The 25,500-nt window shown below is 18.0% G+C and overlaps 8 protein-coding genes across 8 annotated transcripts, besides 56 other annotated features; 5 read left to right on the top strand and 3 right to left on the bottom strand. All coding sequences in view use genetic code 6, as the record gives it.

Moving 5' to 3' along the window:
* Positions 1 to 52: 52 nt before the first annotated feature.
* Positions 53 to 100: a microsatellite.
* Positions 62 to 98: a microsatellite.
* Positions 62 to 109: a microsatellite.
* A 1,572-nt stretch (positions 110 to 1,681) lies between these two features.
* Positions 1,682 to 1,790: a microsatellite.
* Positions 1,686 to 1,790: a microsatellite.
* Positions 1,710 to 1,790: a microsatellite.
* Positions 1,791 to 1,948: 158 nt separating this feature from the next.
* Positions 1,949 to 1,993: a microsatellite.
* Positions 1,994 to 2,061: 68 nt separating this feature from the next.
* Positions 2,062 to 2,107: a microsatellite.
* A 749-nt stretch (positions 2,108 to 2,856) lies between these two features.
* Positions 2,857 to 3,573, top strand: IMG5_193490 (protein kinase domain protein; the record flags this gene model as incomplete). Its single annotated transcript, XM_004024999.1, has 1 exon — positions 2,857 to 3,573. A coding segment is annotated over one exon (705 nt), but the record flags the coding sequence as incomplete, so codon positions are not given.
* Positions 3,574 to 3,662: 89 nt separating this feature from the next.
* Positions 3,663 to 3,731: a microsatellite.
* A 173-nt stretch (positions 3,732 to 3,904) lies between these two features.
* Positions 3,905 to 3,938: a microsatellite.
* Positions 3,932 to 3,976: a microsatellite.
* A 793-nt stretch (positions 3,977 to 4,769) lies between these two features.
* Positions 4,770 to 4,815: a microsatellite.
* Positions 4,816 to 4,871: 56 nt separating this feature from the next.
* IMG5_193500 (hypothetical protein) lies at positions 4,872 to 6,679 on the top strand (the record flags this gene model as incomplete). Its single annotated transcript, XM_004025000.1, has 7 exons — positions 4,872 to 5,031; positions 5,081 to 5,447; positions 5,501 to 5,596; positions 5,731 to 5,827; positions 5,906 to 5,978; positions 6,038 to 6,184; positions 6,234 to 6,679. The coding sequence occupies 7 exons, from the start codon at positions 4,872 to 4,874 to the stop codon at positions 6,677 to 6,679; spliced, it is 1,386 nt and encodes a 461-aa protein (XP_004025049.1).
* Positions 5,588 to 5,700: a microsatellite.
* A 139-nt stretch (positions 6,680 to 6,818) lies between the features above and the next one.
* IMG5_193510 (hypothetical protein) lies at positions 6,819 to 8,022 on the bottom strand (the record flags this gene model as incomplete). The annotated part of the gene is made up of 3 exons (XM_004025001.1): positions 6,819 to 7,130; positions 7,176 to 7,709; positions 7,747 to 8,022. The coding sequence occupies 3 exons, from the start codon at positions 8,020 to 8,022 to the stop codon at positions 6,819 to 6,821; spliced, it is 1,122 nt and encodes a 373-aa protein (XP_004025050.1).
* Positions 8,022 to 8,067: a microsatellite.
* Positions 8,022 to 8,068: a microsatellite.
* Positions 8,069 to 8,212: 144 nt separating this feature from the next.
* Positions 8,213 to 8,313: a microsatellite.
* A 43-nt stretch (positions 8,314 to 8,356) lies between these two features.
* Positions 8,357 to 9,223, top strand: IMG5_193520 (n-acetyltransferase 5, putative; the record flags this gene model as incomplete). The annotated part of the gene is made up of 5 exons (XM_004025002.1): positions 8,357 to 8,434; positions 8,522 to 8,546; positions 8,621 to 8,685; positions 8,736 to 8,958; positions 9,132 to 9,223. The coding sequence occupies 5 exons, from the start codon at positions 8,357 to 8,359 to the stop codon at positions 9,221 to 9,223; spliced, it is 483 nt and encodes a 160-aa protein (XP_004025051.1).
* Positions 8,970 to 9,019: a microsatellite.
* Positions 8,973 to 9,016: a microsatellite.
* Positions 9,017 to 9,092: a microsatellite.
* Positions 9,017 to 9,121: a microsatellite.
* A 248-nt stretch (positions 9,224 to 9,471) lies between the features above and the next one.
* On the bottom strand, positions 9,472 to 12,170 carry IMG5_193530 (hypothetical protein). Its single transcript, XM_004025003.1, has 11 exons — positions 11,978 to 12,170; positions 11,869 to 11,893; positions 11,676 to 11,806; positions 11,528 to 11,595; positions 11,201 to 11,357; positions 11,116 to 11,143; positions 10,917 to 11,047; positions 10,799 to 10,866; positions 9,878 to 10,750; positions 9,679 to 9,830; positions 9,472 to 9,625 (listed from the first exon to the last, which is right to left on the bottom strand). Exons 1-11 carry the CDS (start codon positions 12,135 to 12,137, stop codon positions 9,502 to 9,504), a joined length of 1,917 nt encoding a protein of 638 aa, XP_004025052.1. The 5' UTR covers positions 12,138 to 12,170; the 3' UTR covers positions 9,472 to 9,501.
* Positions 10,353 to 10,395: a microsatellite.
* Positions 10,577 to 10,630: a microsatellite.
* Positions 11,064 to 11,106: a microsatellite.
* Positions 11,602 to 11,671: a microsatellite.
* Positions 12,171 to 13,407: 1,237 nt separating the features above from the next.
* Positions 13,408 to 13,463: a microsatellite.
* Positions 13,408 to 13,475: a microsatellite.
* Positions 13,411 to 13,471: a microsatellite.
* Positions 13,476 to 14,773: 1,298 nt separating the features above from the next.
* Positions 14,774 to 14,806: a microsatellite.
* Positions 14,807 to 15,014: 208 nt separating this feature from the next.
* Positions 15,015 to 15,061: a microsatellite.
* Positions 15,062 to 15,529: 468 nt separating this feature from the next.
* Positions 15,530 to 15,666: a microsatellite.
* Positions 15,667 to 15,985: 319 nt separating this feature from the next.
* Positions 15,986 to 17,097, top strand: IMG5_193540 (hypothetical protein; the record flags this gene model as incomplete). The annotated part of the gene is made up of 2 exons (XM_004025004.1): positions 15,986 to 16,312; positions 16,364 to 17,097. 2 exons carry the CDS (start codon positions 15,986 to 15,988, stop codon positions 17,093 to 17,095), a joined length of 1,059 nt encoding a protein of 352 aa, XP_004025053.1. The 3' UTR covers positions 17,096 to 17,097.
* Positions 17,098 to 17,272: 175 nt separating this feature from the next.
* Positions 17,273 to 17,360: a microsatellite.
* Positions 17,274 to 17,370: a microsatellite.
* Positions 17,301 to 17,370: a microsatellite.
* A 612-nt stretch (positions 17,371 to 17,982) lies between these two features.
* Positions 17,983 to 18,026: a microsatellite.
* A 61-nt stretch (positions 18,027 to 18,087) lies between these two features.
* IMG5_193550 (protein kinase domain protein) lies at positions 18,088 to 20,751 on the top strand (the record flags this gene model as incomplete). Its single annotated transcript, XM_004025005.1, has 7 exons — positions 18,088 to 18,568; positions 18,613 to 19,112; positions 19,160 to 19,721; positions 19,811 to 19,935; positions 19,979 to 20,362; positions 20,419 to 20,537; positions 20,697 to 20,751. The coding sequence occupies 7 exons, from the start codon at positions 18,088 to 18,090 to the stop codon at positions 20,749 to 20,751; spliced, it is 2,226 nt and encodes a 741-aa protein (XP_004025054.1).
* Positions 20,564 to 20,608: a microsatellite.
* Positions 20,752 to 20,814: 63 nt separating the features above from the next.
* Positions 20,815 to 20,879: a microsatellite.
* Positions 20,828 to 20,883: a microsatellite.
* Positions 20,884 to 20,908: 25 nt separating this feature from the next.
* Positions 20,909 to 20,933: a microsatellite.
* Positions 20,934 to 20,942: 9 nt separating this feature from the next.
* IMG5_193560 (sec24, putative) lies at positions 20,943 to 25,299 on the bottom strand (the record flags this gene model as incomplete). Its single annotated transcript, XM_004025006.1, has 18 exons — positions 20,943 to 21,033; positions 21,097 to 21,165; positions 21,237 to 21,304; positions 21,362 to 21,434; positions 21,483 to 21,735; positions 21,779 to 21,860; positions 22,011 to 22,402; positions 22,441 to 22,554; positions 22,647 to 22,854; positions 22,910 to 23,017; positions 23,073 to 23,306; positions 23,465 to 23,663; positions 23,715 to 23,821; positions 23,929 to 24,070; positions 24,157 to 24,356; positions 24,490 to 24,999; positions 25,046 to 25,124; positions 25,169 to 25,299. The coding sequence occupies 18 exons, from the start codon at positions 25,297 to 25,299 to the stop codon at positions 20,943 to 20,945; spliced, it is 3,060 nt and encodes a 1,019-aa protein (XP_004025055.1).
* Positions 21,175 to 21,235: a microsatellite.
* Positions 21,183 to 21,224: a microsatellite.
* Positions 21,885 to 21,944: a microsatellite.
* Positions 21,885 to 21,945: a microsatellite.
* Positions 21,887 to 21,965: a microsatellite.
* Positions 22,583 to 22,644: a microsatellite.
* Positions 22,592 to 22,644: a microsatellite.
* Positions 22,818 to 22,863: a microsatellite.
* Positions 23,349 to 23,392: a microsatellite.
* Positions 23,812 to 23,900: a microsatellite.
* Positions 23,824 to 23,919: a microsatellite.
* Positions 23,825 to 23,901: a microsatellite.
* Positions 23,828 to 23,919: a microsatellite.
* Positions 24,080 to 24,151: a microsatellite.
* Positions 24,087 to 24,138: a microsatellite.
* Positions 24,359 to 24,479: a microsatellite.
* Positions 24,664 to 24,731: a microsatellite.
* Positions 25,090 to 25,118: a microsatellite.
* Positions 25,300 to 25,500: the final 201 nt, after the last annotated feature.

The raw sequence follows: 25,500 nt of genomic DNA on the forward strand, positions 1-25,500 counted from the left end.
AAAATATTGAATTATTTTTAAATTAATATTAAAATATTTATTTATGTAATAGTATTTTTAATTAATTTTCATATTTTTTTAATTATTATATTTATTTTTATATATTTTTAGGATTTCATTATATTAAATTATTTTTATAATAATACTACTAATCATATTTTTTTTAATAAATAAAATATTTCTTGTATAAAATTTTATCAACAAAATAACATTTAATTATTCAATCTATTAAATATTTAATAAAAAAAGATTAAAATAAATATTTTTATATTTTAATAAATAAATATAAATAAAATATAATTATACAAAATATAAATAGTTAAAAATTTTTAAAAAATATATTTATTAATATAAATAAAAAATAATTCTACTGAATATTTATAAAATAACTAAATTATTATTCTTGAAATATTTTTTTTAACTTTCATTTAATATTATTTCGATATTTTATTTTATTTTTATTATTAAAATATTTAAAAATAATAAGATTATTTTATTTATATTTTTTAATTCTAAAATTATATTATAATATCAATAATTTTTTTAAAAAAAAAAAAGATAAAACTTAAAATTTAATTATCGAATTCATGTGAAATTTATTTAAAAAAAAACAAGACCAAAATAAAAATAAATAATATCATTTACTTTATATTTTATAAAAAGACAATCATCGCAAATATCATAATTACATGCTAAACAACATAAATAAATATCATTATTATTTTTCTTTTAATTCCACAAAGATCACAACCACAATATTATGATCTTTAATTATAATTCAAAGCATGTCCTTTTTCGCAAATTATACCATCTTTAATTTTTTCGAAGCAACTTAAACATTCATCATAATCACATTATTCGCAATTATAATAAATATGATTATATTAATTAAAATTATTTTTACATTAATTACAATTTCTATTATCTTTTTTTAAACATAAGTATTTTTTTATTAGAATATGTTATTTTGGACATTATCTATTAATTTAATTAATATTTATTTATTATTTATCAATTTATTCTTCTATAATCTTTTTTTCCAATTCATTTACTTTCTTAAATAAGCTTTAAATACAATCATGTTATTCTTTATTAGAAGTATTTATATATATTAATTATTAGCATTTTTCACATTTAATAGAAACAAATTTACATTCTTTTTCATGATTTATTTTATCATTTCTTAAAAAAACTTAATCACATTATAAATATTAGCATTTAATAGGTTAGAGTTAGCAATTATTTTATAAATGAGATTATCTTTCAGATAGTTTAAATGTATCTTAACATCCTTATTATTAATTAGGACATATTATTAAAAGTTATTCCATTTGATTTTTTAAAATTCTATGAAGATTTTTTAATTCCCAATCGTTTGATTTACAAAAGGGACATTGGTTTGATTTTAATTTCCATTTTTAAATACAATCTTCACAAAATAATTAATCGCAATTCATACATTCTTTTATCTTTAAATCTGCATGCAATTATAAACATATTGTACAAAATAATAATTATATTTATTCATCTGATTATCCAGGTGAATTTATTATTTCTTCTATTTATATATAGTTTTTTGGTTTTTTATATTCCATTATAATTTATTTTAGTAATATATAAAATATATAATAAAAAAAGATATAAATCTATAAAAATAGATAGATTTAATCAAAATAAAAATTATTTATATAATATAAATTAGATATATAATATATTTATATATATATATATTTATATATTTATATATTTATATTTATAAATATATATATATTATTAATATAATTTATATAATTTATGTGCCTATTATATTTTAAAATAGATAATTTTACTTTAATTAAAAATTTATAAAAGATTATAGAATATATTATATATAAAATATTAATTTAGAGAAAAACACTTAATATATATCTTTAAAAAGACATTAAAAAATTACGCTTTAAATAATTTTTTATATATAATTATATGGTTTATATTAATATATCAGTTATATATTTGAGAACTTTTTAAAATATATGATTTAAAAATAGTTTAATATATTTTATTTTTTAAAAATTAAATATTAAATATATATATATACACAAAATATATTTATGAACAAAATTATATAAATAATTCAAAAAAATCATAAAAAGATATATAAATAATTATATATCATTCATAATTTTTTTATATTTTTTATATTTAATTAAATAAATAAAAATAAACTATTTTCATTTTTTTTTTATAAAAATTAAGTATAATGTATTCTTTAGTAAACATATTTTAAAAAATAAAAGAATTTATTATATAATATAAATATGAATCTTTAAAAATTCGAAAATTATAATAAAAAAACAATCGAGTTTCCTCAAATATAAAAAGACATTAAAAAAATAATCCTGAAAAAATAATAAAACCTTTAAAACAATCATCTATTGAAAATTTTGAATTATATATTCGAAAGCCAATCAAATAAAATTATAACTTTTAGCATTTATTAGAAGGTAAATCATAACAAACTTCCCTTATAACATTAGAATATATTCAAAGTCTCCCTATAGATGAAAAATAGAGGAATTCTTTATTCTAAATAATTCTTTAATAACTCGAAAAAGCAAAAAAAGATACAAATTCTGTTCATTTTAAGGATTTTAACCAGAATTATTTAATAAATTATCTCCCAAACGGTTTTTTTAAACTCACAAGAAGTCCAGATTTCGAGTATATTAAAGAAATAGGAAATGGTTCATTTGGAAGTGTATAGGAATATTTATTTAAGCCTTTATAGATGAATGTTGCGAAGAAAACAATTGAAGATTATAAAAGCTTCGAAAATGAACTTTATATATTAACAAAATATCAAAATATGAAATGTATTCCGAAATTAATTTGTTATGATTTTTTAGATTTAGCTTTATATATGGAATTAGGTTTTTGCAGTTTATTAGATTTTACAAACTTTTTAAAGGGGAAAAAAAATTAATTTTTAGGTGATTTTTAAGCTTGTTTTTTATTAAAATAACTATTTTTGATGAACCTAGAGTTTTTTTAAAATAAGGCATTCCATGGGGATATCAAACCAGCTAATATAGTTTTTGTTTTTGAAAAAAAAAACTAGTTTGGTTTAAAATTTATTGATTTTGGGGCTTCTTCGGATGATATGGATTTTTTTTTGGCTTATTATACACCAGCTTATGTTTGTGAAAAGGTTTTTTTGAAGGAAATTGGGTTTTCGGTTGAAGAGATTTTTTATTCAGAGGTTTTTAGTAGTTGTAGGAGTATTTAGAATATGATTATTTTTAGTTCTTAGGGAAATTTTAAAGATTATTTTAAGAAAAATCAAGATTAGTAGTTTTAAATTTTTTCAAAGGAATTTTAAAAAAGTCATTAGAAATTAATTAGTGTTTTTTAAAAAGTTTATGAAAAAAAAGATTTAAAATTAAATTTAGAATAGTTTTAGGAAATTATTAAAATTTTTAATTTTTTTGATTTTGAAGGGATATTTGAGAGCTTTTGTTAATAAATTTAAGAATTAGAAAATTTTATAAAATAATAAAATTAAAATTAGAAAGTCGTTAAATGAAATTTATTAAAAAAAAAAAATAGTTTTTTGCTGTTTTTGTTTTGTTTTGTTTTTTATAAATATTAAGGGTATTTATACACTTATTTTTATATTTTTTTGTTTTATTATTATTTAATATATATAATTTATACTTTTTTATATATATATATATATTTTTATTTATATAATTATTATTAATAATATTTTTAAAAGTTATTGTTTTTTTTTTTAAAAAAAAAAATAAAAATAAATAAAAACTACTTATTTATTTAATTTATAAATAAAAAAACTTTAAAAATCATAATAATTTATAATATTAATCTAAATATAATAAAACATAAAAAATAAGATATAAAAACATTATAAAAAATAATATTTTTTAAAAAAAAATATTTTTATATATATTAATTTATTTTTAAATATTATTTTTATTTTATTTTTGTATTTTTATTTATTATACTCTATCAAATAAATAAAATGATATTTTATTGATATCGTATTTTTCTAATTTTTTTTTTTTTTATGTGTTTATAAGAAAAATTAAAGATATTAATATTAAAAAGTTATAAATCAATATTTTATTTAATAATATTGGCATTATTAATTAAAGTAATATAACAATAATATATCTAAATTAATAAAATAGTAATTATCAATATAATACTCAAATAATAAAAATATAATAAAAAGTTTGCTTTTTATATATTTTTTCAATAAAATTAAAGCTATATCAAAATACTGAATTACATGAACATATTCTTAAAAGATATTTATTATATATCAATTAACCATATATTAAATTCCAAATAATATATTAATTATATGTATATGTATATGCTTTCAAAAATTTATTTATAATTTTTTTTTTAATTGAATAAAAAAAATATGTGTTAAATTAAAAAGATTTATTATTAAAAACATATTGTTTCTTTAATATGTATGTATTTAAAATTTTATTATTTATTTAATAAATAATTTATATTAAAAGTTAACAAATAAATATATATTTTTTATCTTAATCGAATATATTCTATTTTTTTTCAATTAATTTTTTTTATTTAATATAATATAAATATATAAATTATTTATTTTATAAATATAAATATGATATGTATTTAAAAATAAAATTATTCAAAATAACTTAAAAATCAATTAGATGGATTTTTTAAATGAAATAATTTTTTTGTTTGATTCATTCTTTAACATTAAAAAATTTATAAAATAGCGATATATATATTAATATTTATATATTTTAATGATTTATTTTTTTAATAATTTTGATATTATTTTTTTAAAAAAAATTATAAAAAATATAACTTATAAGTAAAAAATGGATAAAACTTCGAAATTAGATTATTAGCAAGAAGTTGAAATGTATTTAGAAGAAAATAAGGTTTATGATATTTTCGAAAATCTAATGAAAGATATAGTAAAAGATTAACCAGCATAACCATTAGATTATTTAATAAAAAAATTAGGAGAACCTACATGTAAATATATGTATAATATATAAAAATAGTTCAAAATTTATAAATTTAGAAAAAAGAGTATTTTTAGTTGGACCTCCAGGTTCAAACACAACAGAATTAGCCTTATAATTAGCTAATGAATTTAAATTTACATGTATAAGTGTAGGCGATCTACTTAAAAAATAGATTTCTATGAAAAATTAATAAGGGGAGGAAATAGAAAAAGCGATATCAAATGTTTAATATGTGGATGACGAAACAGTTATTGACATTGTCTAAAGTGAAATTTAAGAAATGGAAAAAAAAAATAAGAATTATTTCCTTGAAGGATTTCCCAAAACAAGACTATAATGTATTGCATTATAAAAAGCGGGAATTCATCCAAATACATTCATTATATTAAATAAGGAAGAGGATAAAATAAGGGATGGCTGTTTGTAAAATTAAAATAACTTTGTTTTAAATATATAATTATAAATTAATTTTAAAGAAAGAAAATATAAAATAATTATGAAGGATATTATTCAAATATACAAGAATAAAAAAAAGAAGAATATGCAAATAATCATGCTCTTGAATATATATTGTATGATATAAATATAATAATTATATATATATATATATATATATATATATATATATTATATATTTATTTTAAATATTTTTATTTATATTTATATATGTATATATTTTAAATTAATTTATTTTATTTTATTTTAGGCATTTAAATAATGTTAAAGAAATGTATGCTAGGTATTATTTTGATGTTGATGCAAACAATGATTCTTTAATTCCTGAACTATTAGAAGATATGGCAGTATTTCTTATAATAAACATATTATTTTATAAAAAACTAAATTTTTTTAAAATATTTTTAACAAAAATTATATATTAGCATCTTATGGAATTTAAAATTAAACCAAAAGCTCCTAAAAAATCTGCAAGAATTTTAGTTATAGGTCCTCCAGGTTTTTTTTAAAAAAAAATTGATAAATAATTAATTTTATATTTAATTATATTATATTAGGTTCTGGAAGATCAACTTTATCAAAATAATTAGCTTAAAAATATGGTCTATTATATGTATCTACAACATAATTAATAAGTAATTAAATAGCTTAAAAGACTGAAATAGGAAAAATAGCTTTATAATTACTAAGTTTAGGAGAATTAAGTAAAACTTAAAATATAAATATAAATAAATATATTATAAATAAAAAAAGTTCCTGATGAAATAATTATTGGATTAGTAGATAATAGAATAAGATAAACCGATTGTTCTATATAAGGGTATGTATTGGACGGATTTCCTAAAAACTTAGTTTAGTAATTATCTTTGGAAGATTTATAAATTTATCCTTCTCTAATAGTTCATTTAGAATGTAGTGACGAAGTTGTTTTTTAGAGATTTTAGGAAAAAAAAGTAGATCCGATAACTGGTATTGTTTATGATAAATTTAATCCTTCAAATGATCATGAAATCAATAAAAGATTAGCTGAAAATCCAAATGAGAAAAAAGAAATTGTCTCTAAAAGATTATAAAGATGGAAAGAGTTACTTAAAAGTATGGAATAAAGTTTTAGTAGAATTATTCTTAAAATATAAGCAAGTTAAAATCCTTTAAATATATTAGAAAAAGTATCTTTTCATATAGAAAATAGTTTATGAAAAAAAAAAAAATATATATATAATATTTATAACATATATATTTGTAATTTCTTTTTTTTTATAAAAAAAAAAAATATATATAATTTAATAATAAATTATCAAATATAGTTATTATTATTTTTTTTTAAAAAAAAAATTATCATTATGTATAATAATAAACTCCTTCTTCTTTTTCAGTAACACAATCTAATTTTCCTATATCAAAAAGTGCTTAAAAAATAGTTTTCTTATCTTTATAATAAGCTTTTCCTAAAATTTATTTGACAAAAAAATTAGCTTCTCTAGCACTATAATGAGGTATTTCATGGAATAAATGATGTACTACATGAGTAGATCCGATTTCAAAATGTAAAGCATTTATATATTCTGGATAATTTCTATCAATAGTAGAAACAGCTCCTTTTAACCAATTCCAAGCTTTATTATCATAATGAGGTACATTTTCTTCTGACTTTTATTTAAATTAAATAAAAAATCAATAAATAAAAAAAAATACATGTTAAAGATAAGTAATTATAGTTAACCAACTATTAACAATTAAATAAGGTCCAAAATAGATTGCAATTACATATGTAAAAGAAGTAGCTCTAGCCCATAAATAGAGTAAATAAAATACAAAAATCAAACCCAAATTTGAAAAATGGACTTTTAGTAATTTATCTTTAGGAAAAAGATTATTAGGGACAAAAAAATGACTAGTTGAGCCTCTTGCTGGACCTCCTGTGGCTCCTATAATTAAATATAAAGGCCATCCAACTAAAGCAATACTTATTATTTATAATATAGAGAAAGATTCTACTCCAATAATCTCTTTTAATTTTTTTCTCCATTCAAGACATTTATCTCCTTTTACTCTAGGGACATGAGTCTCTCCTTCGGTTAAATGATTGCATTTTGAATGATGGACATGATGGGACCATTACCAGGAAAAATAAGGAACTAATAATGCTGTATGAATTATATAACCTAGAATATCATTTGCCCATTTGTGTTCTGAAAATGCATTATGGCCGCATTCATGTCCTAGTACCTTATATATTTTATATTAATATATATATTTTTTATACCCATAGTCCTGTAGCTACTGTTCCGGTTATAATTGCATATAAAATCCATAAAGGTAGGTAGAAAACTGAGAGAGGTATAAATGTTTGGGCTAAGTAAGCTAAAACCAAAGTAGAAGAAAGTGAATATAAGACTGAAACTAAAAATTTTGATTCATATTTGATAAAAAGATGAGAGGGAATAGAATTTCGGATTTCTGAAAGGCTTATTTCGCGGTTTCCATTAAATAAGGTTAATGTTTATTATTAGGAAGATGGTGGTGAGGTTTATACTTACATTTTTTATTTTATATTTTTTTTTTTTATTATTATTATATTTTTTTTAAATTAGAAAAATATTAAACTTTAAAAAATTAATTAGATAATTTGATATAAAATATTTTCATTTATTATTTATATAATTTTATATTTTTTTAATCAAATGATTATTTTTGTCTTTCATTTATTTCAAATATTAATAGACATATTTTATATATTATGAAATATATATATATATATAGATATATAAAGATATATATATATATAATTATATATATATATATATAAATATATATATAAATATAAATATATTTATTTTATTTATATTTATACTATTATTAATTAATTTAAAAAAATGGCTACAATTAGACCTTTTTAGTTATTTGATTTATTAGAATACAATAATATTAATTTAGATATTTTGACAGAAACAGTATTATAATATAAACAGTTTTTTCATTTTATTTATTGTTCAAAATAAATAAATAGTATAATACATTATTTTATGGAAAATATATAGCAAAATGGCACGAATATTGTATAACGTAAATAAATTGTACTGGAAAATTCTAATCTTATTGTAAAATATATATATATAAGTTAAAAAAAAAAAAAATAGTATTAGGAAAAATAGAAGGTGATAAAGATGATTGTTAGAAAAAAACTTGGCATGGACATGTTACTGTAAATATAAAAATAAAATAAAACATAAAAATTTATTTATTAATAAAAAGGCTATTACAGTAGCACCTGATTCCAGAAGATAGGGAATTGCAAGATTCTTAATGGATTATTTAGAATAAGTAACTGAAAAATACAATGGATGGTTTGTAGATTTGTTTGTTAGACCTTCTAATAATATAGCAGTTGGAATGTATAAAGCTTTAGGTTACGATATTTATTAAACAGTGAATAAATATTATAGTTCTTAAAATGGTAAATCAGAAGATGGATATGGTATTTTTAATTAAAATAATTAATAAAATAATAATATAAAAATATAAAATATAAAAAAATATATATATATATATATATATATATATATATATATATATATATTTATATTTTAATATATTTATTTAAATATATATTTTTTTTTTCTTTATTTATATATATATATTAATAAAAAGATATGCGTAAAAGTATGAAAAGAGATATTTAAAAAATAACGATGAAGCCTACAGGAAAGACTATATAACCAGATTAACTTGAATTTAATTGATTTTTTTTATATATAACTAAAACTGAAATATTTATATAAATAATACATATATAATCAATCATATACTTTATTAAATATTTATATTTTTATTTAAAAGATAAATATTATATATATTTATTTATTTTAAATAAAATTAATTTATAAATTAATCAAAAATTAATAATTAAAATAATATTTTTTTTTTTATTAATAACTTTTTTTTTATTATGATAAAAAATATATATTTTTTTTTTTTGTAAAAATAATAATAATAAATTTAGTATTTATCATCTTTATAATCAAAGAAGCATAGTTAATGGATTTTCTAAATATCCTTTTAATTTTTATAACCATTATGCTCCTAAAGCACCATCAACAACTCTATGATCACAACTTAAAGTTAAACTCATTGATTAGATAGTTCTATATATATATTTTTTTTTAAAATAAATATTAAAAAAAAGTATATATAAAACTTAAATGGGTATTTAGCAGTAGGATCTTTATCAGGAATAACTTTTTCAAAAGAAGCTCCTACAGCTAAAATAGTACCATGTGGTGGATTTACAATAGCTTAGAATGTTTAAATACCAAACATTCCTAAATTAGAAATAGTGAATGTTCCTCCCTTAAAATTTAAAAAAATAAATATAAAATATTATATTATATATTTACTTAATATTCATTAGGTGTAAGTTTACCAGATCTAGCTTTTTTAGCTAATTCTTTAGTTTTTGCTGAAATTTCTTTCAAACCTAAAGCTGCGGCATTAAAAACAATAGGAGTAATTAATCCAGTATCTGTTGAAACAGCAACTGCTATGTCAGCATTTTTGTATTATCTAATATGATCTCCTTACCATGAAGAATTTACACTAGGCATATCTCTTAGGGCTAATGCACAGGCTTTTACAACTATATCATTTACAGATATTTTGGTTTCGGGTTGTAGGTTTAGTTATTTTCTAATTTAAAGTATATCATCCATTTATACTTCTAATGTTAAATAGAAATGAGGAACTGTATTTTTTGATTAGACTAGACGTTCAGCAATTACTCTTCTCATAGGAGTAATAGGGAGTCTTTCGAATATATTTCCACCAGGGGTTTATTCCATTTAGGGTTCTTTGACTGCTTAGGGCTTTTTTTATTCTATTTTCTGTTCTACTTTCTGTTCTACTTTTTGCTCTACTTATTCGGCTTTGGCAGGTTATTGTTGTTGTTATTGGGATTTTTCGGAAGCTAAAGTTACGTCTTTGGCAATTACTCTGCCGTTTGGACCACTACCGGGTACACTAGAGAGGTCTATACCTTTCTCAGAAGCTAAAAATTTAGCATAAGGACTGGCAATCACACGTCCTCCTGCTGTGGATGGTTATTATTATTTTTATTGTGATTATTATTATGGTTATTATTATACTTATTATTAAGGAGCAGATTCTTAACTTTAGGGAGCAGCAGGAGCATCTTGGGAAGATTTAATGTCTGAAATTAAAAAGTCTTTAAAATTGGCAACATCTTCTTTTTTTTTTATTATTATGAGAACAGGCTTTTTTTTTTTAGTTTTATATTGTGTGATTTTTTTATTTTTTTTTACGTGATTTGTAGGAATCATATCGCCTTCTTTAACTAAAATCTTAGCTACATAACCAGTACTGTCTTAATCTTTTTTTTTAATGCTTTATATATGTGTTTATAACAATTTTTTATATTACACATGTTAGGTACTGAATCTTTGTCTGTTTATACATCAAAAATGTTATCTCCTTCACTAATTTTATCTCCTTCTTTTACTTTGAATGAGGCGATTCTTCCTTCGGTCATTGTAGGAGAGAGTGCAGGTAAACTTTTTTTAAATAATTTATATAAATATATATATATATATATATACATATTAAATATATAAAAATTTACAGAACAACATTATATTTAGGATAAGATTCTTTTTTTTTAAAATAAAATAAAATATAAAATTATTTTTTTAGATTTTTTTTTATACTTCCGGATGATTGATTTTATTATTATTAAGGTGGTTATTATTATTATTAAGGAGGAGCTTTTTTTGCAGCTTCAGCTGGTTTTTCTTAAGCTTATTCAGGTGAATAGTTTTCAAAAGCTGGGATATCTGATTGTTTTTTAACAACAAGTACAACAGGCTTTGTATTTTATTATAGAATGTATGTTATTATATATTTAATTTATTTTTTTAAATTAATTCAAAAAATAAAAATAAAAGATTATTTTTTTTATATATATATTTATAAATAAAAGAAATATAAAATAATTTATATAATAAAATAAAAAGATTATTATAATTTTTTATTACTGTATTAGTAGGTATGACATCACCTTCCTTAACTAATATTTTTGCAATAAATCCATTATCATCGTTATCTATATAAAACAAAAAATTAAAATAATCAAAATTAAAAAACAAAAATTAAAAATAGAAATAAAAAAAAAAAATTAATTACAAACATTAGGAACTGAATCTTTATCAGTTTACACATCAAATATATTATCTCCTTCGGTTATTTTATCACCTATTTTTATGTGCCAAGCAGCTATTCTTCCTTCAGTCATGGTAGGAGAAAGAGCAGGTAATCTTTATAGAAAAACAAAAATAAGTTGAGTTTTTTTTAGTTTATTTTTTTAAATGAAAAATACCTAATAATAGTGTGCTTTGGATACGCTATAATTTTATTAAAAATCCATTTATATATATATATATTGTTTATATATTAATTAATTATGTATATATTTATATTTTTATTACCTGTAAATTTATAAACAAGCTTTTTGTTTAATGATTTAAAAATAATATTATTTCGTGTAGAATATTTAAACAACATTTAATTGCTGTTTTATAATGCGAATAAAGAATAAGAATTCCTAATTAGATATGAGGCTTTAGCTAAGAATTTAGTTGTGAACATTTTTTATATTTAATTTTTTTGTTTTTTTTGTTTTATTTGTTTATAAATAAATATATATATATATATTTTAATGTTTATATAAATTAAAATAAAAATATATATATATTTTAATTAATATTAAAAAAATAAATATTATTAGCATATATTAACAAAAAAAGATAAAAAAAAAGGGAAAAATCTTATTTGTTTCAAATATATATATTTACAAAAAAATATAAATAAATCATTGATTAAAATTTATTTTCGTAAAAATATCTTAATACATTTGAAATAATTAAGTGGCATCATTACCTACTTATTCTTATTTATTTTAGCTTATTTCATGTAAAATATAAAGAATATTTCTTTAATCTTTATCATCGAAAAATTCTGATAATCCACAATCAATACTCTAAGAAATATAATTAAGAAAAAGTTTTACAATAAAATTGCTTTGGATAAATGATATAATTTTTTTAATAATCATGTGTTAGTTTTCCTTTTATAAATACCTAAACTCATCCTTATTCCTAATCATTAATCTAAGTAAATAAATATCATCTCCAGATTATAAAATACACTCAAAAGCACTATCAAGTTAACCATTATCTGCAAAATTTAAAGCCTAACTCCATATATTAGTTAAATAAGAATTCTGATTTTATTCTTATTAATTTTTTTATTATTATTTGTTTTATATTTAAACAGTTTATATAATGTTTTCTTAATTTGAATCTTATTAATTTTATTATTCTTCTAAAACATATTTATCTTAATCTAAATTATTTTTTTCTTTTTCAATATAGCTTTTTTATTTAGAATTTTTATTTAAATCAGGACTTTTATTATGAACATAGCACATAGGTTTATTGTTAAATATATATTCTTTTAAAATTTTTTAATTTTCTAAACATGATGTATATGAACTTTTCTTAATATTTTCAGTATTTATTAATAAATAACCACCTCCTGTACCTGTTTTTTTCTTGATATAATCTTTTTTTAATTCTATTTATTAATATGTTGGTTTATTTTGCTATTCTTGACAGTTTTTTTCATTTTAAATAAATAAACTTTATAATTAAAGCCATTTATTTAAGCTTTGTTTAGAACAACATTAAACTTATATAATTCTATCTGTAGTATTTTCTTAAAGTATTTCGATTATTTCTTAAATTCTTAATATTTCTTATGGAATTAATTAAAATTCTACAATTTATATTGATAATAACTCAAGTAAATCAAATGTAGATAATTTAATCTTTTAATTATAAAATACAATAAAAATTAAATATATATATATATATATATATATATATATATATATATTTATATATTTATATATATTTAAATATTTATTTACCTTATAATTGCTTTTTTTAGATCTAAGGACAAATAAGCATTTTTAAATAATATTATCTATAAAAGTATTATCTAAATTTTTTATATGTAAAACTTCTAATATATGTTTTGAACAATAAAATAAATTCGGAGTTTCAATATCATTTCTCTTTTTAATTAATTTTTAAATATAAAAAAAATATATATTTACAATAAAAATAAAAGTTAAGAATTATTTAGAAATTTATTCAAAGAAAATTTTATCGTCTTATTAATCTTTTAATCTTTTTAAGAATTATTCTAGTACATTTACAGCATTTATTTAAGCTATTCTATCTCCTCCTCCATTTATAATATTTTTTAGAGTTTCGAAAAGTACAATTTATTTATTTTCTAAAGACTAATTTTTCATGCAATTTATATATATTTAATGCCAACTTTCACTACATGAATTTTATATATCTTCATTTATTTATCTTATATAGAAATATTTTTAAATCATCTCACATAATCTATATGAACTTTTTATAATATTAGGAGGTTTGTCCATTGTATCTAATAAGTTTTCCTTATAAACTTAAGCTATATATCCTATTAAAAGTATTTCAATTTATGAAGAATTAAAGTTTTAAGGTCTATTATGATATTCGCTTAATGATGAAAGCCATATACGAAGATTTTGAGGATTTATTTCCTTTTTAATCATTTCTTTTAGTTGAGCATTTGCTTAGTCTCGGGTTTGTAAGTTTAGGGTTTTCGCTAAAAGTTATTGGAACTTTTATTATTGTAAGAGGAGGGATGAATATTGGTTTTTTTATGATTTGGAAGACGTAGAACGCTTTTAGATTTCCTTTTTTACTTAACGGAGTAGGTTTAAATCTTGTATTTAAATCGTAATGGGATTTTCTTTGGTTTCTATTGGAATATCTTCTTGTTGGGGGTTTTCGGGATTGTTTTAATCGATGTTTATATCGGACATTTTTATTTTATTTATTTTAAAAATAAGAATATTTTTTTAAGAAGTTATAAAAAAAAATATTAATATATATTTTTTTAAAAAAAAATAAAATAATATTATTTAAATTAATTTTTTAAAAGAAAAATATATATAAAGAAGTATTTTTAGTAAATAAAGTTGAAATAATTTTTATTTATTTTTTAAAAATAAAAATTTTATTTAAGATAAATTTTTTAATTAAAATAAACATTTCATATATTTTTTTTTATAAATATTTAATATTTTACATATAAACATATATTTTAATTTATGGTTTTAATTTAATTTATTATCTTTAATTTTTAACTTTGTGATAAAAATTAAAAAATATATATTATTAAAAAATTTATATATTTAATTACATTTAATTCAAGTATTATTATAATAAATTTACTTAAAAAAAAAAAGTTAGAATAAATAAAAAAACATTTTAAAAACTATATATATTTAATAAAGAAAAATAAATTTATATATATATATATATATATTAAAACAAACATAAATTATTAAATATTAAATTATCTTAAATCATTTAATTTCTAAAGATTGTATTTGAAATAATTATTATTATTATTATTATTATTATTATTATTATTATTATTATTATGTTTAATATTCATCTTATTTTTATATATTTTAGATTTCCTATTAATTATTTTATTATACTTTATTTTATTTCTTTTATTATTATTACAATTATAATTATAATTACATATTTATATTTAAGAACTCAAATTCATTTATTATTATTTATTATTATATTATTGTTTTAGCAAAAATAATTTGTATTAAAATATATGTATATATACATCCTAAGCAAGATAAAAGTATTCCTATCAATATTAATGGAACAAGTAAATCTCCATTATATTTTTTATGTAAAATACATTTTGTTCCGTAATAAATTGTAAATATACCACTTAATAATAATGAAAACGCAATAAAATAATTTTTTGATGGTATTTGTAATTTAAATTATTTTTCTTTTTCTAATATTATATCTGCAATAGTACATTATTTTTCTTCTATTTTTAATTAATCTTATTATGTCTATATTTTTTCTTAATTCTTAAGTGTATTTAATTTTCCATCTATTTTAAATTTTTATTGAATATAGCATTTATCTAAATTCATATTTGTATTCGTATTTAAATTTCCATCTGTTTTTAATTCATCTGATTGAGTATAACATTATTCTAAATTCATATTTGTCTAAAAATATCTTTCAGTTTTAATTTCATCTTATAAAGTAATACCAATAGCGTTTTTGTCCATTTTTTTCTAATAAACTAAAAAAAAATTGTTTGGTGTATTTTTAACTAATTTATTTATTAAAAAAAAAAAATTATAATTATATATGTATTTATAATTAATTAATAAATTAAAAAACAATTAATATATATATATATATATTTATAATATTAATTTATTTTTATATAATATGATTATCTTTATTTAGATAAAAGTACAAAATAAGATATAAAATTAATAAGAAAAAAATAAAAAACACTTAAATAATAAATAATTAAAAATGAAAGCAATAGAATTAAGAGGACACGAAAAGCCCATTAGTGTCATAAAATTTAATTTCGATGGCGATTTATTTTTCACAGGAGCCGCAGAAAAGAAAGTAAACGTATGGAGAAATCACACATATGAACGTATAGGGTCATTTAAGACTAATTCTTCTGTAAAAATATTAGATATAACAATAGATTCGAAATATTTAGTTACTGGTTCATTAGAAGGAACAATTTAAGTATTCGAAGTAAACGGAGGAAAATCAATAGGATCTTATAAGACTAAATATAAATGTAAACATTTAGAATTTTCATATGGAAATAAACATTTAATGGTGGTAAGTTTTTTTTTTAATTTTTTTTTTTTAAAAAATTATAATAAAAATAAGTTATTTGAAGATTATGGAAGTACAGCAGCTAATTAAGTAGGAATTTATGATTTTTAATTTTTTTTGAAACATTTAATAGATAATAATGGAGAACCGAAAGATGATTCTATACCCACAGTTTGCAAATTTAGTTTAAAAGAACATATAGCAAATAAAATAAGATACAGTTATTTAAATAAATATTTTTACGCTACTACAACAGAAGGACTTTTATTAAAATTTAGTGATAAAGGAGAATTAATTTAAAAAATTTAAGCACATTAAGGAGAAGCTTTAGCTATTGAATTTGCTAAAGATTTCTCCATTATGTCTACTACAGGGTCTGATGGGTGTAGATTTTGGGATATGGATGGATTGAAGTGTCTAAGATTCATTAAATAACAAGTCTAGATGAATACTGTAGCTATTTCACCACTTCTTACAGGAGAATTCGAATAAGTTAAGTATCATTGTCTTATTGGAGGAGGTTTACCGGCTAGAGATACTGCTAGATTTAAAGTAATATTATGCATATATATTTATATATTATTTTTAAAGGACGGAGGTTATGAAATTCATCTATGCAATATTATGTATGGGGAAGAATTAGGAAGTATTAGTGGACATTTCGGACCTATTAATTAAATTGTATTCTAACCTGACGGAAGAGGATTTATTAGTGGAGGAGAAGAAAGTATTGTTAGATGTTTTAGATTTGATGGTAGTTATTGGGAAAACGAAGCTTTAGAATGAATTTATTTATTTTCTATAAGCGTTATTTATGTGTTTTTTTTAAAATATGATATATATATTAACTATAAATAAAAAAATAACTTTAATGCATAATTTTTTATTTTTTAATATATATAAATATATATTGAATTTTTAATTAATTTTTATATTTACATTTGTGGATAATTATTAGAAAAAATATATATACACAAATATAAATAAATACATATATATATATATACATATATATATATATATGTATTTATATATATACATATATATATATTTATGTATTTTTTAATTTTTTTTTTATTAATAGTCTTTTTTTTTTAATTTAAAAATATAGAATTCATTAAAATTAATAAATATTATAAAATTATAAATGGGAAATTGTTTTACTTAAAAAGAAGATAAAGGCTTAGAAGCAAACTAAATAATTTTACATGAATTGTAAACATAAAATGAAGATAAATTTATTAATTAAAGTATAAAAATAAATAAAAATAATAACCACAAATAAGATTATGAAGATATAAAACATATTTAAATATTAGATAAATAAGAAATAATAAGCGAAATATAATATTTAGATAAAGGAAATAATTGTTTATAAATAGAACATAACGTATAAATTGAAGAATCAAGTTGTTTAGGAAGTTAATATAAAAGTTGTTCATAATATGATTTATAAACTAAAACAGAATCTGTATTTAAAATAAAAAAATTAGAAATAATATATAAATATATATATTTATTTAATTCTTTTTAGTAGACTTTATTTTGAATTTTTTTAATAAAAAATAAACAAAAAAAAGGCAAATAATAAATAATTATCGCCTTTTTTTAGTTTTTATTTTGAAAAAAAAATTAAAGCAATAATAAATAATGTCAAAAAGAATAATAAATAAATATATATATATATATATATATATATATATATTTATATATATATTAATTTAAATATATTTTAGGAAGCTTAAATTATTAGAAAAAGAATAAACAAAAAAAAAAACATGAAAATTCGTGTAGAAAATTGCAGTTAAGAATCTATTATAATGGAGTAAATAATAAAAGTTAAAAAAATAATGAATGATGAAGATAAATCATTCATAATTAATTCTTTAGGAAATCACTTTGTATTTTCTTAAATTTCTGATTAATATAAATTAGAAATAATTTAAAAAATGATTTATTGTGAAAATTCAGCTGATTATATTTTTAAATAGGGAGATCCTGCAACTTATTATTTTATAATATAAAAAGGAGAATGTTAAATAGAAATTAATGGAGTTTTTAAAAAAAAGCTAGTCCCAGGATCAGCCTTTGGAGAATTGGCTCTTCTTTATGGGGCAAATAGATCCGCTTCAGTTAAAGTTATTGGTGTTTGCGGATTTTGGGCTATTGATAGGTTTACTTTTAGAAAAGCTGTGGAGTAGATAACTTTATAGGAATATGAAGAAAATAAACTTTTTATTTAAAAAGTTAAATTTTTTGGTATTTTTTTTTTATTTAAATTTATTCTTATTCTTTATACAAAGAATAAATGACTAGTTATTAAAAAGATATTATTACTAATGTATTAATTACTTAAGTTTATAAAAAAGGGGAGAATATTGTAAATGAAGGTGATATGGCATCTTCATATCATATAATAAAGAAAGGATTAGTGGGTATTTATAAAGGAAATGTTGAATTAAGAAAAATGAAAATAGGAGATTCGTTTGGAGAATAGGCTCTTTATTAAAACTCGAAAAGAGGTGCTACAGTAACTGCTTTGGAAGATGATGTTAAATGTATTGCTTTAGGAAGGGACATTATATAGAAAGTATTAGGATATAACATTAAGGTTGCTATGTATAATAATGTTATTCGATGGGCATTTTAAAAAAATGCTGTTTTATAGAAATTAACTTAGGTATAAATTGAAAAAGTAATAAATAATACTCAATAAGCTAATTATAATAAAGGAGATATCCTATTTAAAGAAGGAAATCCATGTACTTTTTTAATTTTTGTTTTAGAAGGAATTCTTGTAGATGTAAAAAAAAAAAAATTAAATGAATAAATAATTATATATGTTCATAGAATTAAGAAAAATGTATAGTTGAAAAAGGTTAGATTTTCGGAGAAAAATTTCTTCTGGACAATAATACATAAAAAAATATGGAAAAAAATATATATATAGGTGATGAAAATACTTTATTAGGAACTATTGATTTTGATATTTTCTATTAATAAATTGGAGGTAATTCTTTAGAGAATGTATTAATGAAAAATATGAATTCTCATGAAATTAAATATATGAAAATATATAATAGTTCAGAACATAAATCTTATCAATCTTATACTTATATCAAATTAGAAGATATGATTTATATTAAAAAATTAGGATTTGGGTAATTTGGAAAAGTCTATTTAGTAAAAAATACTATTGATAAAAATCATTATGCCCTAAAGGTTATTTCTAAATAACTGGTGGTCGAATAAAGTCTAGAAAATCATGTTATTTAGGAAAAAAAAGTATTACAAGCTTGTTAGTTCCCTTTTATTGTTAAATTTATTAAAAGCTTTAAAGATAAAATAAATATTTATTTTCTTCTTGAATACATTAAAGGACTTGAATTATTTTATGCTATAAGAGATATAGGTGTGTGTATATTATAATAAACATATATAAATAAATTTATATATGTTTTTATATTTATTATATATAATAAATACTATAACAAAAAAAAGGTTTATTATCAATATATGATTCTTAATTTTATACAGCATCGCTTATTTTATGTGTAGAATATTTACATAAAAATTAAATTATATATAGAGACATAAAACCTGAAAACGTAGTAGTTGATAAAAAAGTAAAAAAAATACATATTTTTCTATATTTATATTATTATATAGGGATATTTGAAATTAATAGATATGGGTACAGCTAAATTTTTGACAGGATTAAACGGAAAAACATTTACTATAATAGGGACTCCACATTATATGGCTCCTGAAATTCTTATAGGGACAGGATATACTTATAGCGTAGATTTATGGTCTATAGGAGTTTGCTTATATGAATTTTTGTGTGGAGATGTTCCCTTTGCGGAAGATATTGAAGACCCATATGAAGTTTATGAGGAAATTATTCACTCAGAAATAGTATTTCCTTAATTTTTGAAAGATAGATATACTAAAAACATAATAAAATAATTATTGAATAAATAAGCATAATTAAGATTAGGAGCATCTTATGCATAATTAAAGGCAAATCCTTGGTTTAGTCATTTTGATTGGGTAGATTTATATATATATATAAAAAAATATGATTATAATTATGATTATGTTAATAGGATAAACTTATGGAAAAAAATTTAATGTTCCATACATTCCTCCTAAAGAATAAATTATTTAGGATTTAGATATAATAAAAGCTGAAATGTAAGGAAAAAAAATAGTCAATGAGATAAATGTATTTTATTTTATTAAAATATAAATAATTTTATATATATATATATATAAATTTTATAAATACATATATATTTTTACTTATATGTTTGCTTATTTTTATTTTTTATTTTTTAATTTAAGAATGATCTATAATAATAAAATAATATTAATTAAAAACTAGATTCGAAAGTTTCAAATTGGGAGACTTATTTTTGAAAAAAAAAATTAATTTATGATTATATTTTTATACTAAAATTAAATGTATATATTTATATATTTATTTATTTAATTATTTTTTTTATTATTTTTGATATATTTTGTTGTTTAATATTGTATTTTTTTAATAAATTTTTTGTTTAATATTTTTTTAGAATTTAAAATAAAAATTAAATAAATTTATTATTTTAATTTATTATTTATGGATTTTTCAATTCATTAAGTTTACAAAAGTACTATAATTTATATTATATCCAGCAATATAATGTTCATATTTATCTTCAATAAGTTTATAATAGAAACTATATATTAGATTTAGTTATATTTTTTTATAAATATATATTATATTTTTTTTTTTATATTACAATAATTCTAAAGGATCACTTGACTAAGCTAAAACAATATGTAATGGACAATATTTTGTATTTTTTTAACTTTTTTTTTATAAAATTATATATATATATATATATATATATATATATATATATTATATCTAAAATTATACTTTCTTAATTCTTATACAAGTTAAAATAATTATTCGTTTATTTAATTTTAATTTGCATATAAATTATTCTAATTTTTATTTTTATTTAAAAAAAATAATTCTATTAATTTTAAAAAAATAAATACTTCATTTAATTTTTCATTTAAATTAAAAGTTTATGTACCGAAAACATCAATTAATAATTATTAATTATCACTTCTATTTTTGTATATTTTTAAAAAATATTTTGTTTTTTTATGGTTTTACTTTATATTAACATATAAAATCAAAAAAGTTCCTAAATCCATCAAATATAAGGTTTTTCCTAAAGAATTAAAATTTAGAGAAGATGGTTCTGGGTAAACAAATTATCCCTTTTAATCATAAAATGAAACTTATTAATCTTTCATATCATCAATACAAAATAAATTAGGTACAAAATGAGTCATTAATTCATCTACAGGTAGTGAATTATATAAAATTCTTAAAGAATTCATGACATCAGTAGATATAGAATTACCTTTTAAGATATATAAAAATAATTATTTTAATATTATTTTTACAATAAATATTATTAAAAATTTAATTTTTCATGCATCCTAGCATATTAAAAGCAAATAAATTTAAAGCTTCAGGTATTTATTTCTAAATAATGTGTAAATAAATAATTATATATATATATATAATATATATATATATATATATATTATATATTTATATTATAATATAAAAATTTAATATTATAATATTTTTTTATTTTTATAAAATATCTTTATTTTTTTTTTACGTATTTACTTTCACATTAAATTATTTGGAACTTATTATTATTCTTTTGGTTACTTATATTAATAAACCTTTTAAATCTGAAAGTGGTTAAAAGTACATTTTAGATATAATAGGTCTTGCAATAGCACATGTAAGTGCTGCTGAGTCAGCACCATTATATATATCATTAATTTCAGAAGTTAAGGGAATTATATAATTGTGACATCTTATAAGTCTTTCACCTTTACTATTTGTATATAATAAAGCTGTTTATATACAAAAATTAGTTCCTAAGGCAATTGAATCATCCATTTCGAATTCATAAAGTAAGGTTTTATTTCTTTTTTTTAGTTTTATTTTAATAAAATTATAATTTTACTAATCACATGGATAAGATAATAAATCAGTAGATTTAATTGAAACTATGTAAAAATATTATATATATATATAAAATATTTACAATTTCCATATATTTAATGTATTTTAAATCCTTTTGTACATCTTATTCTAAATACACTTTCCCATGTAACTTATTTTTCAAGGCAATTCTTAAGATCATAATATAATTATTAATCTTTATTTGTATGTAAAATAAAATAAATTTTAAATAAATATATATTTATATATATATATTTATATATTTATATATATATATATATATATAACTTCTTGTTTCTTAATCATTATAATAAAAAATATCTCCATTTAGATATCTTGCTAATTCCCCTAATGTAATCGCGTTTTTATAAGCATCAGAAAATATAAAAATTGAAACATTTATAAAATTAGCATGCATTTCAGCTGAAATGTTTCGTAAATGTGAAGATCCAGGAACCATATATTATTATTAATTATTTATATTATTATTATTACTCTATATTATATTTTTATATTTTTAATAATATTATATTTAACATATCTTTTTTTACGTTATCATTATGTGGTTTTGCTGCAAATACAGGCTCCATTATTATTTTTGGACTATTTTAAAATACAAACAATCTACCTCCTATATGTTTAAAAACTTTAAGTACAGTCTTTTTTTAATTATTTCAAATAATTATATGTATTTAATATTTTAAAAATATATACATCTAATGCAAATGTAAAGCAACTATCATTAATTTAAGTATTTATAAACATATTTTAAATTGATTCTAATAAATTCAAAATAAGTTCTTTAGATTCGCTTAATGTAACTACTAAATTTTCAGGTATAGGAATTTCAATATCTTACATATCAGCAATAATATACATTTAAGGCTAATTTAAGGTAGATTTTAGATTGTAAACATGTATTTTAGAATCATAAGTAATAATACCAATCTTAATATTTAAAAATATTAAAAAACATTTTAATTATAATAAATATATATATATATATATATATATATATATATATATATATATATTTGATTTATGTTTTTTTTTTTAATTCAAAAAAATTTCTTTTATTTAACATTAGCTAATAAGTATTTAGGTACATCAGCAAATTTTGGAGGAAGATTATATTATCCGACACCTGGAGTTTATGTTTTCTATTAAACACCTGATCTTTATGATCTTCCGATACTATATTGATGACTTCCGAATCCTTTAAAAAAACAGTTATAGTCTGATGGTCCGGGCATCTGCTTTTTTTCTTATAAATCTACTAATCCTATTCTTTTAGAGTGTGGTGTTCTATATTTTTTTATGTGTTTAAATATAAGTTAGCATTTATTTTTAATTTACGTATAAGAACAGTTTCTATGTTATATAAAATTAAATTTAGGGTTATAGTCAGAGGGTCCAGGTAAATAATTGGTATAATAAGGAAAGTTTCTATCTTATATAGTTATCTAATATATATAATATAATATATTTATATAATATAAATTTATATATATATATATATATATATATATATATATATTTATATTTAAATAATAGTATTTATTTTAATTACTCCTTTTTTAGTATTCCACATTTCATTTATTTTATATTATGAAGGTCCTGGAGAACCACTTCTACAAATAGGAGATCTTTATGATCTTCCTATGGAATATTTAGGTTAGTTTTTTAATTTTAAATTGTCATATTTAACAGTACTTTATATATATATATTATTTTTATATTTTGTATTTATTAATTTTTATATTTTTATATTTTATATTTTATTTTATATTTTAGTTACTCGTATTTTTATGGTCCCGGAGAATTTATTATTTAATAAGACTTTATTTATTCTTTTCCTATTGTTCCGAATTTACATTTGCTTTTTGTTTTTTCAGGAGAATAATATCCAGGACATGGTTAATATATTTCTTTTTATTAAATATTTTTAGAGCTAATGCATCCTCCTTTGATTTTTTCTTTATAATTTACATTATATTCCTTATATATATATTTATATAAATATATATATATATAAATATATATATATATATATATATATATATATATATATATATATATATATATATATAGATAGATAGATAGATAGATATATATATATATTAGATTATACTCCAACGCCTGGATTTGTTTTATACCAAAATTAACCTTATCTCTCTTAATTTCCAATAGAAAATTTAGGAAAAGACTTCAATATTATATTATTATTTTATTAATATTAGCCAGGACCAGGTATATCTTTATTATAAGTTAAATCTTATCTCTTTTATAAACACATTCTTAATTCATATATACATATATATATATATATATATATATATATATATATATATATATATATATATATATATATATTTAAATTAAATTTGATTTTATTAAAAAAAATGTACTTTGCTGTACTTCTATTAATTAAAGTAGTTTTATTTGTCTCATATTGTCCTGGACCTGGAAAATGAATTTTATCTTCATTTTATAACTTATACTTTTGGCTAATTGAATATTTCGGGAATTATTTTAAGCTAGTTTTTGAGGGAGAATATGTAGATGGGCCAGGCCATTTTTCTTTTTCTTAAAAATTTAAATAGTTTTTTTATCCTATATGGTATTTCGGGGCTTCTATTCCCTTTTTTTATATTATATATATATATATATATATGTATTTTTGTTACTATATATTTTTTATATTAGTATTGTCCAGGAGCTGGGGTTTATATATTTATTTAATTTTATTTATTTGAATTTCCTATACTTTTTTAAATTTTTTTTTTTTTTTTTATTATTTATTCTTTTACGAATATTTAGGATCTTATTTTAGTATTTTATTTGTATAATATTCAGGTTTATATTAGCCAGGACCGGGAAAGTTTTCGTTATTTGACATTTGTCCTCTTTTGGATAAAGGGATTGACCAGGCGGAAACCATTTTTTTTATTATATTTAATATTTTGTTTTAGTTTAGTTTTAATTTTGTTTTAATAACTACTTTATTTTGTATTTTTTTTTAAAAAAGAAAAGGATTTAATATATATATATGTATTTAAAAAAAAATTAATTTAAAAAAATAAGCGAATATATATATATATAAGTATATATTAAATAAATATATTAATAATTTTTTATTAAA

The sequence above is a fragment of the Ichthyophthirius multifiliis genome, assembly GCF_000220395.1.
Source record: "Ichthyophthirius multifiliis unplaced genomic scaffold scaff_1120509251390, whole genome shotgun sequence".
NCBI classification, from domain to species: Eukaryota; Ciliophora; class Oligohymenophorea; order Hymenostomatida; genus Ichthyophthirius; species Ichthyophthirius multifiliis.